We start from the raw sequence: 27,774 nt of genomic DNA on the forward strand, positions 1-27,774 counted from the left end.
CATCAGTAGTATTTTTTCAAAATGTTTTACTGGAAACAAAAAAGGGTTTGCTAGGCTTGTGTGCTGTGAAAACACTGTAAGTTCCAGTTTGTTTACATCAGTACAGGAAGACAGGCAGAAAAATATCATAAGTATATGCAATGCAGTACAGCGAAGGAATAGATGCAGCAACTTCTAAGGAAAACATCCTTTTTTTTTATTCAAGCCACGTTTCTTGTTCAGCCTCTTTCTTTAAGTGCTGGGGCTGGGGTAGAAGATTCCGCTTACTTTTCCCTTGATGAAGAAAGAAGAACTACTTCCGATAAGGTTTTTTGCATCATTTCTAGCTCCAGCTTCTTTCTATGTCACCAGTCAGACATGACCCAGGATGGTATGGAGGAGAAGGGCTCCCAGGGAGATCAAAGAGCTCTTATATAGGGGAAAACAGGTCGTTCCCAAGTGGCCAGGAATTGCCTTTGGGTTCTCAAGGGTTCTGCTTCATTCCTACCGAGACTTCTGTGGGGGAATCAGTACTGAGGGCTCCCCATCAAAGGGCTGAGTCAAGCCTGAGGACTTTCTTATTAAAGCGCTGCAACAGCAGAAGATAGGAGGAAGCCGTTGGTTGCTCGGTGTTTCCACAAGCCTGAGCGCACAGCATAGTTCCGGCAGAAGCCCTTCATGGCATACACGAGCAACTCCCTTGTGAACGGGGTTGGACGTGCAGAAAGGCCGCTGCTCACTGATATTAGTGAGTAAGCACTATCGTGTGGCCGTGGGCCTATTATTTTCATCGCTGTTATCAGATTGCTGTGGGTATACACACACAAACGTAGAAACACGTCAATAAATTGAGTTTGGGCTCAAGTTTTATGACGTGTTCCCTTCCCCCTCTTCAGACTTTATCTGTGTGCAGTCTTGCAGTGTTTGCAGGTGAAGAGGCTTATTTATGTCAGGGAAACTCAGGTGGAAGCATGGGATTTTCCAGGGCTTCATAGTGGAGTTCAGTTATTTGTCAAATAAGACTCTAGATGTATTGAAACAGGCTCCTTTTTTGTTGCAATTAGCCACTTGCCAAAAGTGTTAGGGATTGTGCATAATTCCCATGTTTGTGTAGTATGTCGCCTCTGCAACCTTCATTATTAGAACCTGAAGATTTGGGCTTAATAGTATTTTTTTTTCTGCTTACGATAGCACAGTATCGCAATCAGCTAAATAACCCTCATTGCACACTTATTTTGTAAAACTTTTGACTCCGTATCTTCTTGCTGGTGCTTATGTTTTCTCTAGCAGTCTGCTACAAGGCAGAGGTTTGGTTTTAACTTTGGAAGCATAAGAGAAGATCCTTTTCCCGGGTAGGTTATATCTGAGGGCCCCAATCAGGCAAATATTTGTGCAATAAGGTCTTGGCTGAGCCTGGAGCGAAAGTTCAGGGATAAGAGTTTGTAGGGTCAAGGCCTCAGTTAGGCACCACCCATAAGAATAGTAAGTAATTATTATGTCAGGGAAGAATGAATGCAAATAGAATAGAAGACAGAAGGAAATCTCTGTGCTCGTAAAAGGTATTTCACAGGGAGACTGTAACATTGAATAAGAGAAACCTAAATCCCTTCAGAAGGACTTTCGAAAGATGTGGTGGATGGTGTTAGCAGCTGGAAGATAATGTCTGTATTCATAACTGTGTTTAACATTAGGCAATGTTAGTATTTTTCTCATGATGGGTCATGTCACGGGGATCTGTTTTCACTGAAGTGGGTGTAACATACTGCATGATTTGCTCAGAGTCCTCTCCTAAGCCTGGGAAGGTTTTTAATGCCAGAACTGAGGAGTAAGAGGGATTTTTTGCAATTTTCCCTCTTAGCTAAAAGGTTTAATTGTGCATGTGTGAGGCACTTGCTATTCTGGATCTTCCCATTTCTTTAATGCATTGAAGTTAGTAATGAACTGTCCTCCAGAGGCATCTCTTGTGCATGTGTGCTTCCTTAAACCATTTCAAAACTGTCTGTTGAAGTGTCTGGGAACATCTGCTTCAAGATGGTCTGTTTGGAAAGGTTGTCACTAGACTTTGGGTCCTGGAAGCCACATGTTCTCCTAATCCAAGACAATCTGCCTATTGATTTTCCCCAGAAATAATTCTCCCCTTTTCTTCATTCAGCCGCTCTCCTTAGTGATTATCCCAAATGTAATCTCCTCATCTGCCTGGGTCATCTTAATAAAACTATTCATCATTAGCTGGCTATCAAAGCCAAGAGAGAAGTAATAAAAGATAAGTGGCAATAAATGCTGCTAGCCCATTTCCATGGAAGGAGTTATGATGTGGACATGAAGCTTGTGTCAGCATCTCAGAATGAGGAGGTCCCTTCCTCAGCTGAATAACCATCTTTGTCTGCCAGCGTGGTCTCACGGTCCTCTGGAGCCCATCATGTCTGAGAAAAAAAGTGTCATTTGCTAGGGTGGATGTTTTATTTTGGAGACATTTTTCTGCCTTCCCTACAAGCTTTCACAGTCAAAGGTAAAATTTCGTGGTGCCCGAATGCAGGGGACAGCAGGTACCTCCGCCTCAGCGGCTGGGGGGCACTGAGTTACAAACCCCTTTTCTCCGCCAGGAGCCAGCATTTCTGCGGAAAGCCGCCGTTTCCTCCGAAGGACCCCGTCCTCGCTTGTTTGACTTTGCAAAGCTCCTCGCATTTTCAGCTTTGCTAGCAATAAACTGAAACTAGTGTAGTACGTTCCCTTAGTGCTAGAGTATGAGGAGATATCTACCCCCCCCCCAAACTGTACTGATTATAAAATCAATTCTTATAATGATGTGGCTTCTGCTGTTGGATCTGGTCGTTATCAGTTCCAATTCTGCAGACTAATCGCGTGCTTTTTCAGATTAGAGAGACCAATTTAAAACCATTACATGGGCAATTAATTTGATGCAACCAAACTCTCAACAGACTTTCATCTGGATTGCTGGCATGGTGCTAAAGCACCGATAGAAATAAAATCCCCTTTGCTTCCGTCTGCTGTGCAGAAATTTGCATTTTATTTTTCCCATGCCCGCATTGATTTATTTGAGAATATGGTGTCATGCCCTTTGGAGAAGGCAGGAATACACAGTATTGGTGCCTCCTGATAATCTCCTTCAAAGACTTACATGTACATGATTTTGCTTTAAGTGTGAAATCGCTATTAATACTCAGTTGGTGAAACGGGTATCCCACTTATTTAGTCAGGTCAGTACAACGCGTGTGTGTATCTTGAGTAAAGTAAAGAGATGATGAGAAGAGTCAGTGCTTGAATTCCTTTTTGAAATGTCAATAACTGCTAAGATATATTAGCCTGTAACTCCCTGATGTTCAATAAATCTTGGTAGAGAGACAAGTTTTTCATGTTCACAAGGAAAGTGGCAGGAGAAAGTGTCAACTATCTATTTTTGAAAGGTCAAAAGTCTCTAATACTTTTAAGAAAAATAGCTTTTCTTTTGTAACCTGTTTAAATCAATGTAGTAGCATTTTGCTGTCACTTTAGAGGGAAGTTTTCAAAAGGAGATTTCAGACTGGCTTGTTCCTGATCGGACTGAAAGAAATAAGATCTCCTCCGTCTACGACACGGAGACGATGGTAGCCAGGTGTTTCATTTTTCCGTTCAGACACATCGCAGGCTGTTGCCCGGGGTGCTCACCCAGTGAATGCTGGGCGGGATTGCCTGTCTGACCCCACACTACTGCTAATTCCTTCTTAAGCTTGACGTAAATTGTGGCATCAGTCAAACCACCGAGTAAAACTGACCTGGAAAATTGCTTTAAAGGGTATTCATATTTAAAGAAAGTGAGGAAAAAGATTCGGAAAAAAAAAAAAAAATGGCCTTTTTTTTCCCTTCCCTTTTCCCCTATATCAATGCCAAGCTATTGATTTGTTGCAGTGCCGAGAGCCCAGTGAGGCCACTTGCTCTGGGAATCAGTACCCGATACCTCCAGTATCTCTACTAATTGCAGGTACCTATAGAGTGAAAAAAATTGTTCACAGGAATCCACAGGATATTTATGTCACCAGAAAAACTGCCTCAAAGGCTGAGGATGAAAGGCCAAAAGGCCCAATTATGATGTATCGCAGGAAATACAGATTGTTATAGCTACGTATAGATATGCATAGCCCATATACGTACCTGCTCTGGAAGGGAATTTAAGGAAAGTTGGAGGAGTTTGCAGGGAGTGGGTCGCACCCAGCACTGCAGAGGAGGGCAGTGTGGCTGGAGGGGGGGAAATCCCCCCTTCACACTATGTGCCATGTCTGCAGGCAAGGTGCAGGCACCAAACAAGCGCCTGAGAAACCTCGATGCTCAGGGCAGCCCCCTCCGCTAGTCTGCCACGGGGAGATGAAGTGCAGAAATCCATAAATCCCACGTTTACTGTGGTCGTCTAACAGCCAAGCTCACCAGCTGGGCACCAGTTACTCTATGTCATTCCTGCTGCTGGTGTTATGTATTACAAGGTCTCTGTGCTCTGCAGCGTACGTCCCTGGCCACCGCGTAAGGGACTGATGCTGCGATCTGGCTCTAAGCTGGTCTTCTGCCATGCGTGTGCTTCGCTCTTCTTTTGACACAACTTTCCACTTACTCGTCTACGTTAAACGTCTATATTTGTATATACACACTCACACGCGTATTTGTTTTAAATAGGCACGTTTCCTAGCAGGGGGAAAATGACCCTCTCCTTGTCTGCGTGCCCTGCTCTGATCCTGAAAGGAATTTGTATCATAAAAGGCATATAAATGTCCAGCCTTTTATCCTTCCATTATTTTGAAATGTGGGACCACTTGGCTGCAAAACCATTAGTTTGTGAGTTTAATACAGTCTTGCTTTTGCTGTAAGACTTTGATTAGTCCAAGAGACTTTTTGTTTAGAGGACTACAAAGAAACTGCCACGAACTATAAATTCCTATGTAATAGAATTGTTTAAAAGGCCGTTTCAATGCATCTTGGTTTTTATGGGTCATGCTTTGAGTGCAGCAGGTTTGTAGAGGAATACTTCCTATGCTTCGTGCTGGGCTCTGTCACAGATGTCATGAAGATGGGCAGCTTTGCAGGCAGAGCCAAGTCTGTACTGCCACTAGACAGCACCTTCCTCCTCCTCTTCGTTTTCCACCCCTCTCCCGATGGACACTGGCTCTGGCTATAACACGTGGAAATGCTACACTGCAGTCAGTTGCTTGTGAATAGGTAATAACGATTACAGCTTGCTACCTTCGTGGCAAATTAGAGGAAATTCCTTAGTCGCGTGACGTTGTCACACTTTAAAATCTGACATTCTCTCTGAAGAAAAACGTAAACAATTATCCTTTGCGCCTTTGTAAAGCATTTTTACTGAATAGTTTCTCCTCTTTTAGGCTGTGTTTGAGTAAACAATTTATGCTTTTGAGGATCGCTGTTGATTTCAACGGAGCTGTGCACGCCGTGGAAACTAAGCTTAGCAGATGCCTAAGCACTTTGCAACCACTGGGTGCTTTGGGGTTTTGGAGGTTTGACCTTTTTTTTTAAGAAATTGCCCCTGACTGCTTTGCGTACCATCTATCCAAAGGCTTGCATGCATCAGAAATGATGCTCAAATTGCCGTCTGGATTTGCTGTGATAGCTAGCAGCAGAGCTAATAGTATCATTCATTACAAACAAACAACGTAATAACAGTCCCATCTTCTCTCGTGATGACATATAATAAGATATGCATTATGAGCAATCATCTGTTTGTGTGTATTTATACTGTAAGACAAATCACTTGTACAAATACTAGCCAGCAATCCCCTTTTTCTGCTTGTAGCTGCTGCTGCAGGTATTGTTTGCTCTCCTCTACAGAGGATCTGAGTCTGCCAAGTTGGTTGTTTGATTGAGCAGCAGTGGTTTGTACTTTTAATGCCAGAGATACCTGTGTCCAAGATAGTGTTCTCTCAGTTACCCATGAGCATGGCTGGACATTTTTCGCCAGGTACAAATACATTTTTCACACAAATTATGCAACCAGAACCCAGACTACTGCTGGCCATTCTTCATATTGTGTGACCGATCCCCTAAACTGAATGGTTGTTTTTTTTTATAAATTTATGCTTCTTGCCTGCATGACAGCCCGTAACAGGCACACGGACAGCCCCAATGGCCTTCTGTCAGAAAACGGCACTTTAGTGCTGTAAACTGGGATTTGTCTGTGAAGAACAATGATGAGTAAGGTCATCACCAACAGGGTTTCCTGGAGAGAGTGTAGCAGAGGATGCACAATTCATTGCGGGGGACAGAGAGTCTTGGCCTTTTCCCTCGCCCCCACAGTCCCCGGAACACAGAGGATGAAGCCCAACACCAGAAGAGTTGCTGCCTTCTGCCGTTGAGAGGTTCCCTTTTGTTCCCTTTACTTGTCTTCAGAGGCTCATAACCACAGTGGTTGCAGTAGTGGTTTTCTTGAGCTGGAAGACAGCAAAAAATAATTTTAAATGGACATATTTTCATTATCTGTTAAAAAATTACTGTCGTCTTTGTACCTGTGAATGGGAATATTGGAAGGAAAGCCAAGCCATTCCCCAGTCTCTCAAACACCCCCCTCATATAAGCATTATTCAATTCTCTTAAAAACTTAATCTTGTAAAAACAGTTTAGAGATTCCTAGCTTCCTACATTTCTTTCACTTCTTCCTTAACCATGCATTCTCCAAGCCTTCCAAAGTGTCGTCGCCAGCTCGTCAGGTCTTAATCGGATCTGTATCTTCCATTTCGCGAACGGAAAAAAAGCCCATAACCCATCACTCTCTTAGGAAACCAAAACACTCTCCTGAAGCAGAAACATTAGGTTTTAAGAATTCCATTAAAAGAGGTATATCATCCAAGTTGTTCCAAAGTTAGATAGCAGATTGGATCATAAAAAATTATTACCCTCGACAGCCCTATCTGTGGGGTGAGGTCACTACTGTATTGTGGTTTCTTAATAAACTTTTTTTGCCTGTGTAAGGCCAACAGATCCGCAACATTTTTTCATGAGCTGTTTAGTGGCATGAAATCTCTTCTGGCTAAATGGATTTGTTGGTATTAAATGTTCTGCTTTTCCTGTGATTTTTTTTGAAGAAAAACAGGAAGGTAATAAAAAGTCCCTGAAACATCCCTTGCAATGGCAGTGTACCTTGCATGGCGTGAAGGGATCCCAGTCTCAGCCGAAGCATTTTGTTGCTGCTGAAACCTAAATAATAGAGGAAAAAACGTGTTCACATGTGAACTGGTGGCTCAGCACTGCTAAACAAGCCCAGATCTCATCGCACCCTACCAAGCGCCTATTGTCGGTCCTCATGTCCTTTTATCTTTTTGGTCTCCAGTCAGGTTAGAGCTCCCAAAGCAGAGGAGAGCTGGATTTCTTCCGTAAAAATCTTTAAGGAAACAGGAGCGAGAACTTCTTATTAAACTAAAAAAATATCAAACCACTGAGGCGTTTTTTAAAGCCGAAAAGGTCAGATGAACAACTTCTCTTCTTCTGCAAGGCTTTTGTTTGTCTTAAATGGACAGGTAATTTGCCAGGTAGGGTTCAGTTGTTACTCAGAAGGAGGTGGAATACTTTTTATATTACTTGTAATAATTTTTGTGATTATTTTTTTGACTGTGCGCCTATTGTTACAATCTATTGTTTCACCTCAGGCCTGTTTGAATTTGCAACTATCGTAATTTCAAAAGAACAATATATGCAGGAATAAGTGCCAGCCAGTTTACAATCTGACTATTTATTGAAGGTTTCATTCCAAAGATGTGCACAGTTACCTTGCCATTAACATCCAATAGACCATCACAGTATCCCCGAATTACATCTATATTAAAAATTTTAATTTCTACAGCTGACCTCAGGCGGAGAAAATAGCATTTTTGCACCATTTCCAAAAAATGGCAGTGGGGAATCTTTTGGCATAGATGTCTTTACCTTGACTTTCCTGGTCACAGCATAAGGGACGTAATTGGGCATTAATTGTGTACAGCAGAGATTAAATAGGGTTTTCTCCAAGGTATGGAAGACATCTTCACATCTGTGGTCTCCAGCTCCTGCTAATAAGGATGTGTCTGCTGGTGGCTTAGCTTTAATCTCTGTGGTTTACCGTCAGGTCAAGGCGGCGGCATGTCCTACTGCTGAAGTTGTGTTCCATTTCATGGGAACATTTTATCTGTCTTCTCTATTTCAGTTGCCTTTCACCCCCTCTTTTCTTCACTGAGTTAAAAGCTTTCATTAAATCTCTGTCAGTAATTAGTGATGTCAGAGATGCGGTTGCCAATGATGGATGGGCTCTGCCTTGTAATACACGGGCAATGTGACAGCAGGAGGTACAGGACTGCCGTTACAGATACGAACTTCAGCCTCAGAAGATGTCTGTTCCTGACTGTTGGTGTTTGCCTTGGTGGCAGCTCATTGGTGTTTCTGGGGCCTGTTTTCTTATCTGATATCCACCTTGTTTTTAAAACTGATCAGTAATCTTGGAAGAAGTTCCATGCAAATTTTTCACCTGTCCATTTTCTGTTTCACGTTTTTATTGATAGCGTGGCTTGAAACATCTTGACTTTTAAATTGTTTTTCAGAGAGATCTCACAGAATGATGCCTTGGAGGTCATAGAAGCAAATGTGTTTTCCAACCTTCCCAAACTACATGAAATGTAAGTAATGAGCAATCTATATTCAAAGGAGACAATTATAAAGATTTATTATAGGCGAGTACCAAAGGTTTTACAGTTTGGTTCAGGTAAGCTCCAAAGAATTCATAGTGATACAGGAGCATTTGAAATCTCCCTTTGTCTTTTCCATCTTCTTATCTAACTGTCTCTTTCTTTCCCTGGTCAGCCTGGAACTTATCCTCAAACCACCGCCGATATCAAAAGGTGGTGGGGTTTGCTGGTCTGTTGTAGTCCGCTCTTTGAAATTGTGCAGATCTTCTGTTGTTAAAAAAAAAAAAAGAATCTAGTGTACAGTACCACTACATCCTGGGGTAACCAGAGATATTTTGAGATCGATATATTGATATATTTCCTCTGATGTTTCATTTTCTCTTTGCAGAAGAATTGAGAAGGCCAACAATCTCGTGTACATTGATCAAGATGCCTTCCAACACCTTCCAAGCCTCAGATATTTGTAAGATGTTTTGTTCTTTGCAAGTACCGTAGTAATTTTGAATGATACAAATGTTTTCTGTCCAACTTACGCTGAGCATTTGCAGTGATAGGACAGAATAATGCCCCCTCTTCCCCCACTAGTCGCACATTGTCAGTCCACAGTTTCGTCCCTAGGCCTGCACACAGTCCTCAGAAAAGCTGAAGATAATGTTTTCCATGGAGAAGTCCCATACACAAGATCCTTGAGCCTTTCTAAGCAACAGGTTGAAACTGAGTGACGAGAAAAGGTGTTGGGCATTTTCTATGTCTATACAGACAGGTTTAGGTTGAAATCCCTTTTGAGAACTTTGGGACAAAATGTCTCTCATCTGTCTCTGCTATGGCGCTGCCTCTGTTATGCTTTGTACACGGGGTCTTAAGCGTTCACATTCTCTTTTCTTCAGCAATGGCAGTGCTATAGCAATGGTTTTCATTAACACTTGATGTGCGATGATTAAAACCTTAGAATACAAATGTGTTGATGTATGGCATAGCTTTATTTCATTAGCCAGCCTCATCAAGAATGTTGCTTGCACAACTGTGGTTATCACATCTGCTCCTGTGGGGTTGCTGTCACAATTCAGTGATAATTGAGTCCATCCTTAAAATAAAGCATTACCCAAAAATATTTTCACAGCTCTTAGCGCATGATCTTAACGTGAGTAATAATCTCTCCTCTTCATTAAAACCCCAGTGAAGTCCAATGAACTTTGTTTAACAGTAATTGTTTATAATGACTGTAGGTTAAATAAGCTCCCACGGTGCTCTTTACTGAACAACGGCATATAGACCCAGCAGGAGGTTAGCTTAACTTTTATATGTCCATCCACCTGAACACATACACCTAACCTTGTTTTCTTTATACAAGAAGCCTTACTCATTCAAAAAGCCTGATCAGGATTTCTACATTCGAGTACGTAAGAGTAAGTGCTTAATTATCTGCTTAGATATTTCTCAAAGATGGGATGAAATCAGGTCAGTGGTCTAATAAGTATAGCTCCCAGTAAGCTAATGAGTCTTTAAGGTCTCTGAAAACCACCAGCATCTGACAGGTTCTGGGCTCAAAAATGCCAAGAGGCTCTGGTTTGAATTTGAACTTTAAGATTTGAGATTTAAGGCTTGGACTTAAAGAGATGAGGTGTATTTAGCGTGCTACACAAACTGTTATACTTTAAACCCTCATTGAACGGGACCATGTGGCTAGAGTTGTGGTAGGATTGTTATTCTCCTCAGACTTTTTACCAATATCTGCTTTATCAAATTCACCAGACACCTTGATAAACTTTAACTTTTGTATGTGCATAATTGAAACACCGATTTTCTGTTGGCAGCAGGGAAATAAAGCTTTAAATTTGCATTGTCATAAGGAGAAATCATATGGCTTTTTCCTCTGGTTTCAAGCCTGAGCCGTTCAGCGGTTACTGCTGTCTGAGTAATTCTGGCTACCTATGCACAAAACCACAACATTTGTTTATCCCATATTAAAAGCCCAGAACAAGCTCCTGTGGGTAGTACAGTTGTCAGGTGGGTTCGAAAGAATGAGAGCACATTTATCTCATACACAATTGAAGAAATTTGAACACAGTAATGAACACGCTAATTTCAGTGATTTTTTAAGCGTGGGACACACAAATTATAGGTCGTGAGGTAAAGGTAAAACCCCACTTTAAATGTCTGTAGTAGCAGAAGTTTTTCTCTTAACTTTACTGGATGCTCCCTCTTTTGAACTTCTGTCATTGCACACTCCCCTATACGTTGACTCAAACGTGCAGACATGTTACCTGTATAAAGATTCAGCTGCAACAGCTCTACTATGACCTATACAAGCAACAGGTTAAAAATACGGACTATTGCTTGTCTAGCTAGCCATTCCCTACTCCTCTTTAGCAAGTTCTACTCACTAGCTGAAATCAGAGGAAAATATATTTTGGGTCCTTTTTAAGGTTTTCTCTCTTGTGAGTATGTAGGACTGGAAGAGACTCTCCAGACTACTGTGTCCTATTTCTTGCTGGCTCCACTCCATGTATCCCATTAATTAAGTGCTTTATTGACATTCTTGATGTTCTCTGTTCCCTGCTTTCTCTCTTTTTTTCCAGGGGAGGCTTTTCCAGAAATTCAATGATTTGGTGACTAGAAAATTTCCTCTAATTTTATTCATGGCCACTTAATTCACATTCGTTCTCGTGCCAAAGCTTTTCTCTAATTTAAATTGACAAAATCCATCTTTGATGTTTACTCCACTAATGGATTTATGCTGCATCCCCCCCGTGCCTTCATTTTAGGAGGCAAAAAACCCGACCCTCTTGTAGGACTATAAATAGTACAAAAGGTGTAGGCTTCATTGCTGCGAATGTCTGAACAGATGAATGTGTCTTTTGTGCTAATGGCCTGAGGTAGCTGCGCTGGGGGTATAAATCACTGCAACACCTTTGCCTTCAGTGGAGCTACATCAGCTCACACCGCAGGGATCAGGAGCAGGACCCAAAGTCCCTGTAGGAGCCTTCCACGTAGCAGGGAGCTGGGTGTGATGCTGAGTTACACCAGGCTCAGGTCACTCTCTCTACGTACAGTCATGCCTTTGTGCTCTCTCTTGGCACATTTCTGTAGGAAAGACTGCCATTTTCTCCATCCCCTTGTTTCAGTCACTGGTGCCTGCCCTTTTAGAAACACACCCCCACCTTGAAAAGGCTGTGTTTTACTGTTTGGAAGAAAAGGACTGTGAATTTAACGAGAAAGCAGAAACCTTGATGGAAGGCTGCAAAATGGCAGCTGGTAAAGGTAACCCAGTATTCCTGTGACATACAACGAAGAGTCAGTTAGTGAAAATATAAGGCAAGACGCTGAGGGGAGTTAATGGATTGATGGGTTTTGTGTTCAGTTTTGGGGGGTTTTGTTGTGTGTTTTTGCTTTTTTTACACAATACAGAAGTAAAAGTTTGTAAACGTGGGACTCGATTTTAAAATAATTCAGAAAAGGGTTAAGCATCTGTGTGGATAGAAACACTATCAACAGCTATTTGAGAAATGATAAAAATTTTAAGGCCATGAAAGAAAACTAACAAACCTTTGTACATCACAGCCTAATTCTCCCATTAACTGTTGGAAGTTAGGAGAGAATAGCAAGTGGTTTCATAAATATTTTGTCACAAAACGGATTAGAAGGTTCTGTCCAACCATGTGCTGGGTTGTGTTTGAGTGGAAAAGCAAACCTGATGCTGGTCCCACTGGGCCGTACTCCTGTTGCTCATGTGGTATATCTTCTCCCTAGCTGGGGTCCATGCCAGCTTCCCAAATAGTCCACGTTGAGGCAGCAGAGCTGGAGATGGAGACCTGTAGTCAGAGAGGTCCTTGGCCCAACCTTCTGCTGCAGACCCCGCCGTACGCCTCTGGAGCCCTTCCTGGTCTGACCCACCAGTCAGAACAGCTGGCACAGGCCACAGCGTATCTCGTCATAAAGAGGTGTAATGAGACCCAGCTGCAACCAGCACACCAAAGCACGGGGACTCGGGTACCTGCCCTTTGCCGGGCTCATGGTTCTTCTGAAGCTTCCAGCCACGGTGGCAGTCTGGCAGGGTACGAGATGCATGGTCTGGTTCTGCGCAACAGTGCTGTGGCCGTGAAAAAACTGTTAAAACACAGGTCAGAAAATCTCGCAGAAAAATATATATTTACTGGTAGTTTTCATTAAAAAAAGGGGGGGGGGGGGAGAAAAATTAATTGGTGCTAATAACTGAGATTGAGCCTAGGCATCATGGTCCATCAGTTTAATGACCTTTGCAACATGTTGGTTGCAAGACTTTCTCTGTGCTCCTTCAAAAACAGTTGTATATCCACCAAGTCTTATTTATGGGCAGGCAAGAACCCTGGCTAGCCTTGTCAGTCCTCTCATCAGCTTCACGGGCTCGTTACAGCCACTAACTGTTGAACATTAATATGCTTTTATCTCTGTCAGCTTGGGTACAAAAACATTTCCTGCTCACCCCACTCCCTTTGTCTCCTGCATCGTCATTACTAGTATGGCAAAAATACTAAGGAGAGAAAAAAAAAAAAAAAAAAAAAACCACACTAAAAAAATGCAATGCTGAAATACTCTAAACCTTCTAGAAAAACGTAACCTTAACATTCTCACCAGTTTTTTAGAAGCGGTGAAGAGAATTGTTAATTGGTCTTCTTGGATGTATGCCAAAGAGACAGGCTGCTTCAAATTGGTAACTTATTGACCTTTTCATGGGTACAAGATTATTTATCTGGCTCTCATTAGGGAGAGCTGTGGCATTGTCTGTTTAATAATGTAGTGATGGGTTTTCAAACCTATTTTCTTTCCAAAATTAGTTCTTGTGTAATCTGTGTCCTTTGGTTCTTTTTTACAGTGGATGTGTCGACGTCCTGTATTAAGCAATCTCAGCTTAAAATAGAAAGATTTGAATGCAGCACTCCTTTTAGATCAATTTTGAGGGCATACAGCTGGATCGTTGGAGGGGAGGGGAAATTTAGGTCGCAAAAGCACACATTTTATCTGCAAAACAGTTTGCATTGTGGGAGAGCGGAGCCTGACTCCAAAGCCTTGCAGCTGCTATTACCTGCCCGGTCTTGGAGGACCTGACACACGTGTACCTGGCGCGCTTCCTAAACCCAAACCTGTACTTGCTGCAGATGCAGCGAAGTCCACAGAATCGCTGCCCCTCTGTGTGGAGTTGGCCCTTGAACAAAAAGAGGAGACGCTCCCCTCCTTCCTTTTGCATGGCAGCCCCACGGTTCAAGACTGTCCCTCAGAAGTGGGTGCTGTGGATTATAGACTCAGGCAAGGCTGGGACACCTGAGTCTGAGGAATCTCTTGCTGGAGTCAGGCTCGCTTGCGGTATAAAGTAACCGGCGTGATTAAGGGACGCAAAAATAATGCTTCCTGAGCGACGTTCTATTTATCTCTGCCTACCTTGGGTTTGCGATTCAGCAAATACCCACAATAAGTTGAGGTGGTGAACTGTGTGTTCCTCGTTTTGTCAGAGTAGCTCCTCCCAATTTGGTGTAAAAAAGAGCAGGCGCGTTGCTATATCTGGAGATAAGCAGACAGAATATTCCAGGAATTAGTTTCTGAAAGATTTTTTTGTTCTCTGCTGATCATAGTGCTATGTTTTCTTAAGTGCTGCCTCCAGTAAGCCTTTTCAGAAAGACAATTAATGCTTTGGAAAGCAGCCACCAGGCAGCTGAAAAACAGGTTCTTACCAAGCTGTTTATGCATGGCAAGGGGGGGCTCAGTTATAACACAGATTAAAGAGGACACTTGTTTAAAGTGAGGCTACTAAGGATGTATACATTATATGGTAAATATATTGACAAAACTGTCCTGCAGGAAAGATATTCAGTAAATTGGATTATCTACATTCTAACAAGATTATCCACTTAAAGGCCTCTGGAGGTTTGCTGGTTGAATAAAAAGAGAGGGAAGATCTCGGCTGCAGCCTAGCTAAATATTTTTTCAGTTCTTTTTCTGCAATTAATTAAAAGAACATCTTCTCCTGCTCCTAATCACTGTTCTGCGCCTCTGTGCAATCAGTGCTTTGTGCCACCTGTAGATTTACTTCAATATGTAATGATTTGTCAAAGATGCTTCCTCTTCATCTCATGCTGCTCGGTTGACACTAGCACAAATTGAGCCCTGAACACTTTGGGATTACTGGAAAGATCCGGACTACAGCATCACCCAAGGCCTTGGACGTGTTCTTTCACACATGTATGGTGAAAGCCCTGCTAACCAGCGTGGCATTTTGATATGTTGGGAGTAAGTCGCCATTAGGAGCAGTGTTTGAATAGTGTGTGTTAGAGTACTGTCACCTTTCGGTACTGCAACAGGAGGATTGAGATTCTCTTGGGAAGGTACTGTAGAAAGGAAAGCTTCTCATGTTTTCTCCTCTGTCCTGCAATAGCCACACGCTACTTGGCAGCGGTTTGCTTCTTCATTTACCTACTAAAGGAAACGCACGCCATAATTCATATTAAACAAGGGGCAGGTAAAAAGAATTGCATCAATTTTTAGCATATGACTTATTTAAAATTAAAGGCAGCTTTCAACTAAAACCCTGTACATCTCCAGTAATTTAGAGAGTGTACTTTAAAATACTGTAAGAGGGGAGCTACAGGTTCTTCTATTGCTTCCAATTTTTTCGTCTAATTCCTTTTACAAAGTATAAGTGCAGAAGCACTTTAAATAGTAAGGGCCTTATGAAATCCACCTGCTTCATTAATCATACTTTCTATTTAACTATATGTAATAGTTTTTCAAAGGCATTTTTCCAGAGCTTTCTTGGTCACATGTGACAGCTGCTATTTTTAAGCTAATGCAATGTCAGACCACTCTGACTCCTGAGACAAAACAGTTATGACATTTCAGCAACTTTCCCAAATTGGCTTCTTGAATATTCACTATACTTCTTTAATTTTTTTCCTGCACATAATGCATTGCTTTTTGTTATAAGATGAGACAGATAACAAGTTGGCTTTTCAACATCTGAGGATATCCAGATACCACCTCAGGGAGCTCAGAGCAGTGCTTATGTGAGCGAATGACTATTTTATGCACCTGTGTGTCACCCTGAGTGCCCAAATGAAGGATTTGGTCATCACATGGAGGAGTTCAGTTTCATTTCAGATTATGAATCCTGAAAGGTTGCAACTCTCCTGAAATAAAAAAACTCTCCTAGGTTCATAATAAATGCATCCTGATAAGAATGCTGTTACTTTTTCCCACTCTCAACCATTCCTTTTTGTCACCATTCAACTATTCAGGAATGAATTTGCAAAAAGAAAATCCCATCCAGTAATAAAAGAATATTGTTCTGTTTAAGTGCCAGGATAAAAAATACCTTCTATGTACTAGTAATACGTTCCTTAAGGAACCAATATTCTCAGTGAAAGGTTACCTTCTCTACCATCTCACATATTAAAAATACAAAGATATAACTATAAATTTTCTCTTTGTTTGGTAGAGTCAAAATGAGACATTTTGGTGGGTAGGAAAAACTCCCAGCTGGTCGGAGCTCAGCCTTGTCCAGCTCCTCCTCCCTCCTGCGCTCAGCCCTCCTTCCTGACATCAGCAGACACCAGCCATCTCCTGCTGCATGGCAATATCGTGTCCGTCCTGCCCTTGCTACTGCTCTGGATAACAAAATTTGTTTAAATTAGATACAGTACAGTTCTGTGGATACCTGTCACCGTGTTTCCTCACTGGCTGTGGGCATAGGTTATCCTTCGGAATTACCGTTTCTGGGATGGTGTTTCATCGACAGGAGCCGCAACGCAGAGGCCAGTGATGCTCAATGTGGTGGGAGGGTGGAGGTAGTTCAATATGGAGGCTCAGGCCCATTTCCAGTCACATAAACTGCCGAAACTTTCCCATGTGTTCGGTGCCTCGCTATTGGAGGTGCTGGGCAATAAAGTGTCCTGACTCTCTCTTACTTTCATGAGACAATGTTATTTCCAGTGGAATTAATGTATTAGAGTAGAAGGTGAAAATTGTGGTAAGTGAACTGATACTTTTGTCTTAAAAGAGCAACTGTCTTGTGTCAGTGCAATTTTTTTCTTAGAATATGGTTGGGAAATTAATACTGACAGTTTTCTGAGATCATCAGGAGGGACTACGTAATTATCCAAGGTAGGGTTTCTCCCTTGACTTCAGCGGGGCAGAATTCAGCTTGTGATTTGGCGAAAAATCTTTTTACATTACAATGTCAAGTTTCCTGTGAGCAAAACTCCCGGTTTTGGCTAAACTCTGCCTTTTGTGGCTGCCATTTTAAGTCCAATGTTTGTTCTTCTTTGTTAATTATTGCTTTGTTCCTGGGGCAGAGCGAATAATCTTCGTCTGTTCTCTCCCACTTAGGTTGATATCAAACACTGGCCTTCGGTTTTTGCCTGCTGTCCATAAAGTGCACTCTTTCCAGAAAGTTTTACTGTAAGTTTTAATGTCTGCTTTTTGCTTTTTAAAAGCTCCCTTTGAATGTTCTCCTGCTCCAACAAAACCTTTCAAGATGTGATTCCCCTTGTGTTCACTTGTTAGCTTCACGGTAGCGGTTTGGGTTGTAATTTTGTAGGCATTGATGATAATGTGGCCTAAAAGGTCTCAGTTCTCTATAGGCCTCCCTTCATACAAAGCATTATAACTCTTACTTTACAGACTGCTCTTTTCCTTTAACTATGAGTGTGTGCCTGGATGGCCCAGGGGACAGATAACAGCCTTTTACTCCTGTTTCACCAGTTGAAACCCAAGCCAGGCTGGTGGCAGTGGAAATTTGTTGCCACCTGGTGACAGTTCTCTGGCCTGCATGGGAAGAGTTGCTGATCTCGGAGTTGTTTTCCATGGAGAGGTGGCCACATCACAGGGGAAAAAAAAAGAAAGAAAAAAAATCAGTGGGAAATACTTCTACCATGCTCATTTTTTTCACTGGCAGTAAAACTGTCCAGAGAATGAGATATTTTTCTATGGAAAATTCCAGTGCTACCAGAGAAAAAAATATTTCTGTGAAATTTTGTGTGAAAGCAGGCTTCTTTTTTTTTTCTGTAGAAGCACCTTTTTTTTTTTTCCTGTAAGAAATGCATATCAGAAAAAGCTTGTTTTTTTTTTTTTTCCCTGAAGATCTTGACATAAATTTTTCAATCAGTTCTTAGTATAATTGAAAGCAGAAAACCCAGGAAATAAGCAACTATTTCCTTGCTTCCTTTGGACAAGTTATATTTTTAATGCACAGGCAGAGTTCTGCATGTTCAAATCTTTAATTAGAGGATTTCAAGCTGCAGAAACATTAATCCTGCAATTGTCTTAGTAGTGGCCATTAATATAAATAAAAATGCATAGAAAACATAGTTCAGCATGACTGAATATAGTGTACACACATATAAGATAAGAAATACATTTCTGTAATACGCTTGACGTACATAATTCTGTGAACTGCAGTTCAGGGGTCCCCAAAACCATCAAGCAAATGCAACAGATACGGAGGTACAGAACCTTCCTCTTGTATACCTTCATGTTTATCCTCAGTCTTAACTGGACTTCAACTATTGTGTCCTGCTGAGCAAGACCTATTTTTTTTTTCAGGTGAAACTCCTCCCTTTCCTGTAAGAATAAGCCCAGTAGGGTAGGGAAAAGAGGGAGAAAAGGAGAAGGCGGGAGGGGGACCACCAAAAAAAGAAACCCTAAAAACCCTAACCCCCCCAAAAAACCCTCATGGGTTGAGATAAAGACAGTTTAATAGAACAGTAATGGAAGAGGAAAATAGCAGCAGCAGTAGTAATAATAATGGTAAAAGAATAAACAAAATTAAGGGATACAAAGCAAGTCGCTCTCACCACCCGGTGATAGATTGCCCGGCCTGTCCCCAGCAGTGATTGCTGATTCCTGCCCCCCAGCCAACCCTTGTTTATATGCTGAGCATGACATCTGTGGTATGGAATATTCCTTTGGCCGGCTTGTCGTGTCTATGCTCCCTCTCAGCTTCTGTGGGAAGCTGGAAAAGTCCTTGACTAATGTAAACATCGCTTAGCAACAACTAAAACAATATGTGTTATTAGCATTATTCTCTTACTACATGCAAAACTAGAAAGAAAATTAACTCTATCCCAGCTGAAACCAGTACAATGGGTGCCACGCTCCCTCCCTGTTCCTACCTCTGCTGACCTCAGTTTGCAGAATGAAGCCTCTGTGTAAGTGTCACTTAATGCAGAGCTGTGGCCGTATTCAACTGTCAGCATGAGATAATTTTGGAATCACGCTTCGTTTCAAGCTTTGCAGATAATTCATTTTGTTCCATGCTTTCCCAACAGAAACAGCACGAAAACAACCACATCCCCAGTCTAAATTATGAGTAATACTGTTTAACTTCTTTGAGGTCTATTTTGAGCAAGCAACAGAATGTATATCTGCCGTTCCTTTTTCCCTATCAGTCAAAAACGCCGAAAGACTGAAATGCCTACTTGTCAGTTCAACAAACTGCATTGACAGGGGTCCCGCGCCTTAAGTTCTTAAGCGCATACAAAGCTTATAAGCAACCCCATTGACATCGGCAGGGGAATTATTCGTGGGCTGGCAGGTACCCTGCTGAATCAGGCCAGAAAGGCTAATGGCTTTTCCTTCTTCTGGTTGGGAGGCTGTGAGAAGGGGTGGCCTCGCAGCCCCTCAGCTTGCGTTTTCTGAGCAATATGTTTGCTGGAGGAGCTATTTCATCTGCCTCTGGATTATAAGACCTGGCTGGGCTTTTATGCATTTTAATCACTTCAGCCTATTTGGGAGGAAGTTATGGGGGTGTTGGAGATGTTTTAGCCCAGCCTTTTCTACCAGGAAGCTTCGTGCTCCGCAGACAAAATGTCTTAAAAACTTGTGTCTCTGCCTATAATGGTTCCTCAGATTAGATATAAGGAAAAATACTGTGTTTGAAATAGCATATCGTATTGAAAGGTTCACAGAGGTACAAAAAGGTGTAGTTTCCATTGTATTTTATTTTTCAGAGATATTCAAGACAATATCAATATACGTACAATCGAAAGAAATTCATTCACGGGCCTGAGTTCTGAAAGTGTGATTCTGTGAGTAAGACACAGCAAATCCATTATTCTCCTTGTTAGCTCATTTCTTCTCCAGAATAGGGGCGAGAAAACCAGGGGATGGGCACTATTTCGTATGCTTCCAAATTCAAATTAAGGTTTTAGATTTCTCCTTTTCCCCTGAAATTTCTGCATTCTGTTTCCCTGCCATGAAAAATGCATGCTTTTGTGGTTTTCTGTGGTGTTCTAATCCTGCTCTTTATTTTAGAAGCACAGCATAGAGCAAATTTAGTAATTACTGATGCCAAGGTTAAACATATTCCACCTACAACAACAGTTCCATGCGATAAAAATTGTGTTCAGAAGGCTGGTATGACTCATAAATATTTACAGTCAGACACATCATTCAAAGACATTTATTACTCAGGCAAAATACATGTAGATGTTGTGGGAATACGGCATATTTGTACACAATGTTAATGCGTTGATACAGGCCGGTTCACAATGCAGTTTCAAGCTGCGCGGTTAGATGACTCTACATTTGACTTGAACAGTCATGTATTTTAATGAACTATCTGGCTTCTTTGATCCTTTCTGTTGGTATATCAAATCTACCGTTTGCTTGCTAACAAGCTGCCTTCATTTCACCTAGCCAGTGGCCAGACTGGAAAAATTTCCCACTGTGTGTATGTGTAGAGTTTGCCTCGCATACCGAAGCAGACGAGCAAGATCTGATTGACTGATTGGGCTCACGTTGATTTTGGTGGGAGCAAGGTCGGACCATCAATATTTGAAGAGAGGCCAGTAACAAGTCACTTAGCTGCTCTCGCTCCTTTTTCTCCATCAGTTGTGCACAACCTCCGTCTGCATCAAGTTCCCTGAAGTTTTAAACACACACGCAGTTTTCTCAATTATATATTCAAGTCATGATACCCCCCCAAAATGCACTGGTTTATCTTTTCTTCTGTGATAATAATACTTACTACTCAGGTGGGACTTTGTGTTTTCAGAGCACCGCGCAAGGAGTACTGCATTTGTTTCCATTTGTACCACTAAGGGGTGAGAGAAATATCCCGGGTTTTTACTGTGATATGACCTCTCTGTGTCGCTTGAGCGGCGTGAGACTGGCTTCCCCTCCCTCCCCAGGACATCCCATTGTTTATACGATCAGTGCCTGAGTGTTGAAGGATGGTCCTCTCGCAGGACTTAAGGCTGCTGGTTTGCTAGCGAAGTTGGCTTAGGGAGGAAGGGAGGGAGGACCACCTCCTCTTCCAGCTGCTTTGCCCTGCATCCTGTCAACGGCCCCGTTGCCGTGGGCTCCCCACACCCACCGGTGTCTGCAGGAGCAGCAAGAGCAGTGCAAGCAGACCTGGCCACCACCCGCCTGGTTGGACCGTGTCCTGACTCCGCCGTAGTTCTCCTTTGGGTCAGAGGCCCCGTGTGCTCTTTGAGAGTCCCCGATTAAGTTTCCCTTGTGCTGTGATGCAGTTGCCTCATTTTAGACCCAAATGTGCTGGTTTTCTATACAAAACTGAAGTAACTATGCAACACAACAGAAAGTGACCCTTACAGCAACATCATTTTGTGAAACCAGGCATGTCAAGGTGTCATTAAAAACAGCCAGGACTCACTGAGCCCCCCACTTTCTGGAGAGACCCAATTTTAGCAGGTTTAGCTATGGCAGGCTCCAAGCCTATTTAAGCCAGTAATTTGGACTGTGTCTGATTTTACGCTGTTCATGGGATCACCACAGACTGGAACTGTGGATACATTTGGTTAAAAAGTGCTAAAAATTTATGGAAGAGCTTCACCTTGCTTCCAGGTCTGCGTGCCACTTAGAGCCTAAGATAGAGCTTTCCTGCCCTGAAATAGGGTATAAACTGCCCTCAGGGGCAGTGCGCTCCTGCACCAGGTGGTTTCCTGCACACAGAATTTTAAAGTGTGTTTTAGAAATATCACTATAGCCATGAAATGGCAAGTAAGAGCCCGGATGTCCATGCTCTGGATCTCTGCCTCCAGTCGTCACTTGTTGCTGGCATAAGAGTTCGTGGCGTCAGTAAGGATGCTGGTTGAAGTGAGGGGAGAATTCGTCTCAACAGAAACTTGTCTATATGTAGTTGAGTGAGGACTTGGGATTTAGGGAATTTTTTTTTTTTTTTTTTGCTCTTTTTACGACTTCAATGCAATTAGGACAGGAGTGTATAGTCCACGCTATATGGCAACAGTGACTCTGATTTTACGACCTTAGTATCTCATTGCATTAGCATCATGTTCGGTGAGAGAAGGCAGTAAGTGCTAATACTGTAATTAAAAGCATATCTATCAGCCTGGCAGCTATGAATGGATAAGATCAATGTAATATAATAAATGCTTTAAATGCTATAAGCAGGGACATGTCTCTCCTCTGTGCCTGCTCACTCATGTCTAATAGTGCTTGCAAGTGAAGGGGATGGTGACAGTTCTCCTGAGCCGACCTGACAGACATTATAGACACGGAGCTGTGTACATCTGCCTGTCGTGGGCAGAAGGGTAATCCTTTCAGCCAGACCCATAACTGATTTTCATGCTGACCTTAGCTCACCACCTCGGACCTTAGATAAGTGGGTCACTTGCATGCTCAGCTTTCAGCGTGAATTAGAAACAAAATGTCCACGTTTGCTGACAGTTTAATTAAATCGGGACATTTTTGCCATCAATCAGACCTGTCACTGCCTGTCGGAGAGGGCGGGAGTTGCAAAGTGACGTTTAAAGCCAGATGAAGGATTGCACCGTAAAGATGATAAATATAACTGACCCCCATGTAAATTTTTAGGACTGTGAAGGGAAGAGAGGGAAGGACGTTAAACGTTAATTCGTTAATGCACTACAGAAAAAAACTTGCCGGAAAGCCCCAGGGGCTTCGACTCCCTGGTTCACTCCCTGTGTCCCTTCTTTCGGGACGGAGCCCGGGGAGGTGGCACTGGGGCAGCGGGGCAGGCAGGGAGCGTAGCTTGTGGAGGCCGCAGATGTAGGAGGAATGGGCCGCTTGCCAGGCAGTTTGGCACCACCGCCACCCCCCTGCTGCCCTCCTGCCCGCCTCGGTGACGGTCGGCCTCCCGCCCCCACCTGCCCTGCCGAGGGCATGAGACCGCCACAGACGGTGGTCTTTTTTTTCTAATAACCGGCAAAGGTTAAGCTGCGGCCCAGCGTTTCAAAAGCATCTTGAAAAAAGAAAAACTAAGTGGCGCCGACAGCACCAGCAGGAAAGATCCTGGTCTCACCCCTCCTGGGAATAACCTGGAGCAGCCTCACTGACTCCGTTGCAGCCTTCCCAGGGGAGCTGTGAGCGGCGCCAGCATCTCCGTCAGCTCTGCCCTTGCCTCAGAAACTGACTCCAGCTATCATCTCTGGTGGTAGCGCTCATCTGCCCTACTCACAGCTACACTCTCCAAAGTCTTCCTCAAACTTTGGGATCTCACCAGCTAGTTTTCATTGAAATTTCAACATCTGAATATCCATTTAATAATTTTATTTGTTTGAGATCCCTTTCACTGATTTCAATTGCATACATTTTAGTTATAAATGTGAATAAAAACACAAGTCTGCTTTTTTTTTTTTCTCTATTTCAGATGGCTGAATAAAAATGGGATTCGGGAAATTGAGAATCATGCATTTAATGGAACCTACCTGGACGAGCTGTAACTATTTCTGTTGTTTACCATTCTGAAAAGTGACCGTTAGAAGGTAGTAAGAGCTGCAAGCTATTTTTTTAATCTCAGATTGTTTTAGCATCAATGTTGTTGTGTTTTTCAGAAATCTAAGTGATAACCACAACCTAGAAAAATTACCAAATGAGGTCTTCCAAGGAGCCAATGGGCCCGTTGTTTTGTAAGTAATACTCAGATATTATTTTTCTCATTATTAACTCCCTAGAAAAGAACAGAGAACATATGAATGCCAGTCTGGATTTCAACATCTCATAAATCTTGGAGTTCAAAACTGGAGGTGTAGTTCTGAACATAAACTGGAAGCCATAACTGAAATTTCAGTCTAGATCCATGTTTTCACATTGTCCTCAAGTTTTTGGGAGTATTTGGATCCAGGGTTTTAGATCCAGATTCCTCTCCACAGTTGATAAGGTCTGTAAGAAAGTAGTTCTTCATTTCCACCCCCTCCCCCCCGCCCCGAGAAAAATTCTGTAACTTTTTTGTTTGAGCAAAATCAAGAATAGGTGAGTGATGCTTAAATCTGAATTGTTTACCACTGAAGATCTGCCTCTCCATCTCTGAAGCTTAATTCTAAATCCCCAACAGGGCTAGGGATCGGGACGTCCCATCCCCTCTAGAGATAGGTATGAGATATATCTCATGCAGTTGCAGCAGCATGTCTTTGGTGGGTGATAAGCTGGAAAATGAGATCTCAGCGGAGAATTCAGCAGTAGGATGCTCATGGAGGCTGAAGGCCTTTTTCCCACGATGTAATGGTCAGTGCACCTATGATCTAAAGACCTATGGTATGGGTTGCTGCATTCTGCTCCACTTCGATCACTCCCTCAAAGTGACTTCCTTCTTTGGAAAAGACTGCCAGTGGAACATCTTTTCAGCAGTAATATCATTGATGTTTCTTTCGAAAAGCATTGTTTCCTGTAACGAAAAGTAAATGTGTTTTCTCTGCAAGCTGTAGCTGATACAATCATGTTCTGGAGGTTTATCAAATTGATTTGGCTGTAGTTCAGATTCATTTGATAGTTCAATTTCTAACACTGAGTTATTTGTGTAAGAAGTTTTCTGTTCCGTTACCAATACATCCACTGTTCTATGCATGGGAAATTACCTTTTTATCCTGACTGAGATCAGCAAAGAAGAGCCTTCTTAGTCATTCATCACTGTAGGATACACCAGAAATGCTCTTTCGCTTGTGGAAATGATTGACCAATAGTCATATCTTCGCTGGGACAAATAGTGTTTTTGCAATCAAATCTGTGTTGCAGACTGCAGTGTTTTATTAGAATGAACGTCAGGTTGTTTTAACTCTTGATCTTCCCAAATCAGTGTTGTACAGTCAATTAACACCAACTTCTATTTTACATTTCATCATATTAAAATAATGTGAAAGAAATGCAAATAGTAATATCAGAAAGCACTGTCTTAGTCCTTGTACAAGCTACACAGTTTCACAAATCAATTCTTCTCTCAGGCTTACAGCTCTTGGCTGAATTAGAATATCTCTTTTGGAAAGACATCAAGTTTTGAGTTAAAGGATTTCAGCGCTGACAGTAGGCAAGTAAATCAAATGGCTAATTACTCCCACACCTATACGCATTCCTTCTGTACGGAAATACACTGTATTTCCAATTTGGTGTTTCATAGCTTCAATTTTCAGCCAGATTGTTTCATTTAATCATCTTCTGGTGCTCACAGAGCTGTAGTGGCTTGCACCAGTTTTTAATGAAGTCCTTAGGAGTTGTCTGTCTGTGTCCTGACTCGGATGCAGGGCAAGATACGGCTGTGATCCATCCTGTCCTTAAAATTTGTCTTCAACAGGAAACCCACACGTGGGGGCCACAGGAGAGCTCCAGTAGATCCCCAGCTCGACAGCTGAGTCCCTGAAGCACAGCCAGAAATCAGTTCAGACACAAGCACAGAGAAAATTGTTCTCACCAACCAGTCTACCCCTCTCTGATTTCTGCTCCGCCAGCCATTTCTTGCTATTTCTATACATGCCTTTCAAACCTCATCAGTTGGTCAGTATTTTTACTAATCCAACAGAGACTCCCAGTGGGAAAGGGAAGGGATTGGAAGAGAAGTCAGGTTCATTTTGCTGTTCCTGCACTGGCTGCTGTCAAGGCTGATGACTAGCAGCCAAGCAATAATATTACAGGAATATGTACTCCAGTCACTGATGCTTTCTGGTTTGATTTTCTACTGCCACTTTATCGTCTTGTTCATCATGCTCATTTAATTTATCAAGCCTCTAACTAGGGAGCAACGTCCTAAAGAACCTCTGCATTAAGTTCTGTGCATGGTGACTCAGTGGAGTAAGTTACTAAAGCACCTGCACAACGTCTGTGTTTGCTGTTTGGGGCTTATCAGTGGTGTATCAATAACTATCCCTAACAGACATAGCAACAAACCCCGCAGGAGTATGCAAAGCACTTTCCCCTAACTCGCTTCTGTTCATGTGCAAAACTGAGAGTAAAAAAGAAAATTTTTTAAAAGAAAACATTTTCATGGAAAAATATTTAATATTTATGAAATTATTTAGAGATGCCCAGAGATCCAGTAACGTTTTAGCTATTTTTAAGTCTAGGTGATATTGCTATTCATATTTACTTGTTATTTCCGCCCGTTGTAATAACAGTTTGGATTCAATAAAGATTTTTAGCTAACAAGCCAAAGAAAACATTTGCCATGCTCGTGTTCAGAATTACGAGCCCTTGTGAAGCTTCATAGGCTCTTAATGATGCCATGAGTGATGCTGTCTCTGGATTTAGGCAGAAACCTGCTATTTAGTTGTTGAGTCATGCGCATATACTCTAGGTGACAGTTTTCATTAGGCAGCGTACTACAGGCAACAGTCAGTCCATGAAACAACTGAGGTTACTCATTGCAACCTAATTACCTCTCCAAGTGTCTAAGTCAGAAATCGATAGCCTAAAATTTCTCGTCGGCTGCTGTTTTTGCCTCCTGCGAGAAACAGGTCAGGCCCAGGACAACCTCAGAACCACAGTGTAGCTTCTCTCAGTCTGGCCTGCCAGAAGTTCAACGCATTCCTGGCTCCACCAGTCTGTCCTACCCTTCCAGTAGAAGTCACAGCCCTGGGTCAGGGTAGTGGAGTGGGGTCTGTGTTTGCTCCTCTGCTGCCACGGTTGATGGTCCAGTTGCTGAAGGTGGTACGTTCCTTCAGAGCCCGGATGCAAAGCCGCAGCCGTGGGCACAGCGTGTACACAATGATCATCTTTGCCAACCACCAATTTTACTAACTGCTTTATTAGCTGCCTATGAGTTTCTTAGACTTGGCCACCCTAAGCTAAAGACCGTGAGTTCAAACAGAGCTGTTTCCCGGTATTAATTTTGGTTTTGTATAATGGAGAACAGAGGTGCAAATGTGTGTATGGTACATAGCAACTGTCTAAGCTTTATTACGTGCTGCTAAAACCTGGTCTCCCCCTCATATGGCACCACTTTGCTGCATTAATATGATAATAAAAACGATTTGTGCACGTTGGGTAATAGAGATCAAATAACATGTTGTCCTGACATCATATTGTTACGGATGAATTGGAAACTGTAACTTGGAGGGGGGCACGGAGAAAATTAGAAATATTGTCAGTCCAATTCCTTGATTAGGGAAAATTCCTTTCTTTTGTTGGAGAATAAAGAGCAGAGCAGCCTCAGCAGGCGCTGCATCCTGGATCAGTCTCAGGCCATAAGAGCACAGGGGGTAAGGGAGGACAGGGTGGTTTTGTGCCCTTCATTTTTACTGTTGCTCTTAAGAGAAAGGAGTACGCCCTCCTGCTGTCACAAGCTGAGGGGGCACAGTTTGTGCCCTAGTGAGGGAAATGCGAGAATGTTTTGCCCCGACTGTTACACCCTGGAGCCATGGGGATGCGTTCCCAAGTATCTCTCAGCCTGGAGATGGAGCACCCTTGGTCCTTCTTCCCTTTCGCCACCTGCGTGGCACGAGTCAAGATTTATTGTTTGCACAGTATGTTTCCTTTTAAAAGCCCCACTAATGCTCTCTTTAATTCACTCAGAGCTGCTGCTTCCATCGCTGCCTTTGATAGCCTGTCCCACACGGTAATTGCCTTCCACGTAAATACATCTCTCCTAACCTCCTGTAATCTTGCCCCTTTCTTCACTTCAGTCTGGGCTCCCTTTATTTTTTAAACCTCTGGAAATGTTTTGTTATTTTTGTTCCTCGCAGTTTGAACCGTGTCACCTCTGTCTCTCTTTAATCTCTTTTTCTTCCTAATGAGTACAAAACCTGATATCCCCAACCTCTCCTCACATCTGTACCCCCTGTGAGCTTCTCTCTTTGTGTTTATTGCATTTTCCGCAGCAGCCTTCCCATGCTGTGATGTTCATGTAGCAAACTTCTGTTGTGATTTCATCAGCCTTTTGTACCCTGTAACAGTATTCTGGGATGATTGT

General features: G+C 42.5%; 1 protein-coding gene across 1 annotated transcript in view; it reads left to right on the plus strand.

The window, feature by feature from the left end:
• The window catches only part of FSHR (follicle stimulating hormone receptor), a gene marked incomplete at its 5' end in the record, with an annotated part of 79,731 nt that overhangs the window by 44,598 nt on the left and 7,359 nt on the right, over window positions 1–27,774 (plus strand). The window contains 6 exons of the mRNA XM_082480668.1: window positions 8,547–8,621; window positions 9,019–9,093; window positions 16,986–17,057; window positions 19,607–19,684; window positions 23,251–23,319; window positions 23,435–23,509. Of these exons, the coding sequence (XP_082336794.1) occupies window positions 8,547–8,621; window positions 9,019–9,093; window positions 16,986–17,057; window positions 19,607–19,684; window positions 23,251–23,319; window positions 23,435–23,509 (444 nt within the window). The remainder of the gene's footprint in view (window positions 1–8,546; window positions 8,622–9,018; window positions 9,094–16,985; window positions 17,058–19,606; window positions 19,685–23,250; window positions 23,320–23,434; window positions 23,510–27,774) is intronic.

Source organism: Vanellus vanellus (genome assembly GCF_965231255.1).
Source record: "Vanellus vanellus genome assembly, chromosome: 3".
NCBI lineage: Eukaryota > Metazoa > Chordata > Aves > Charadriiformes > Charadriidae > Vanellus > Vanellus vanellus.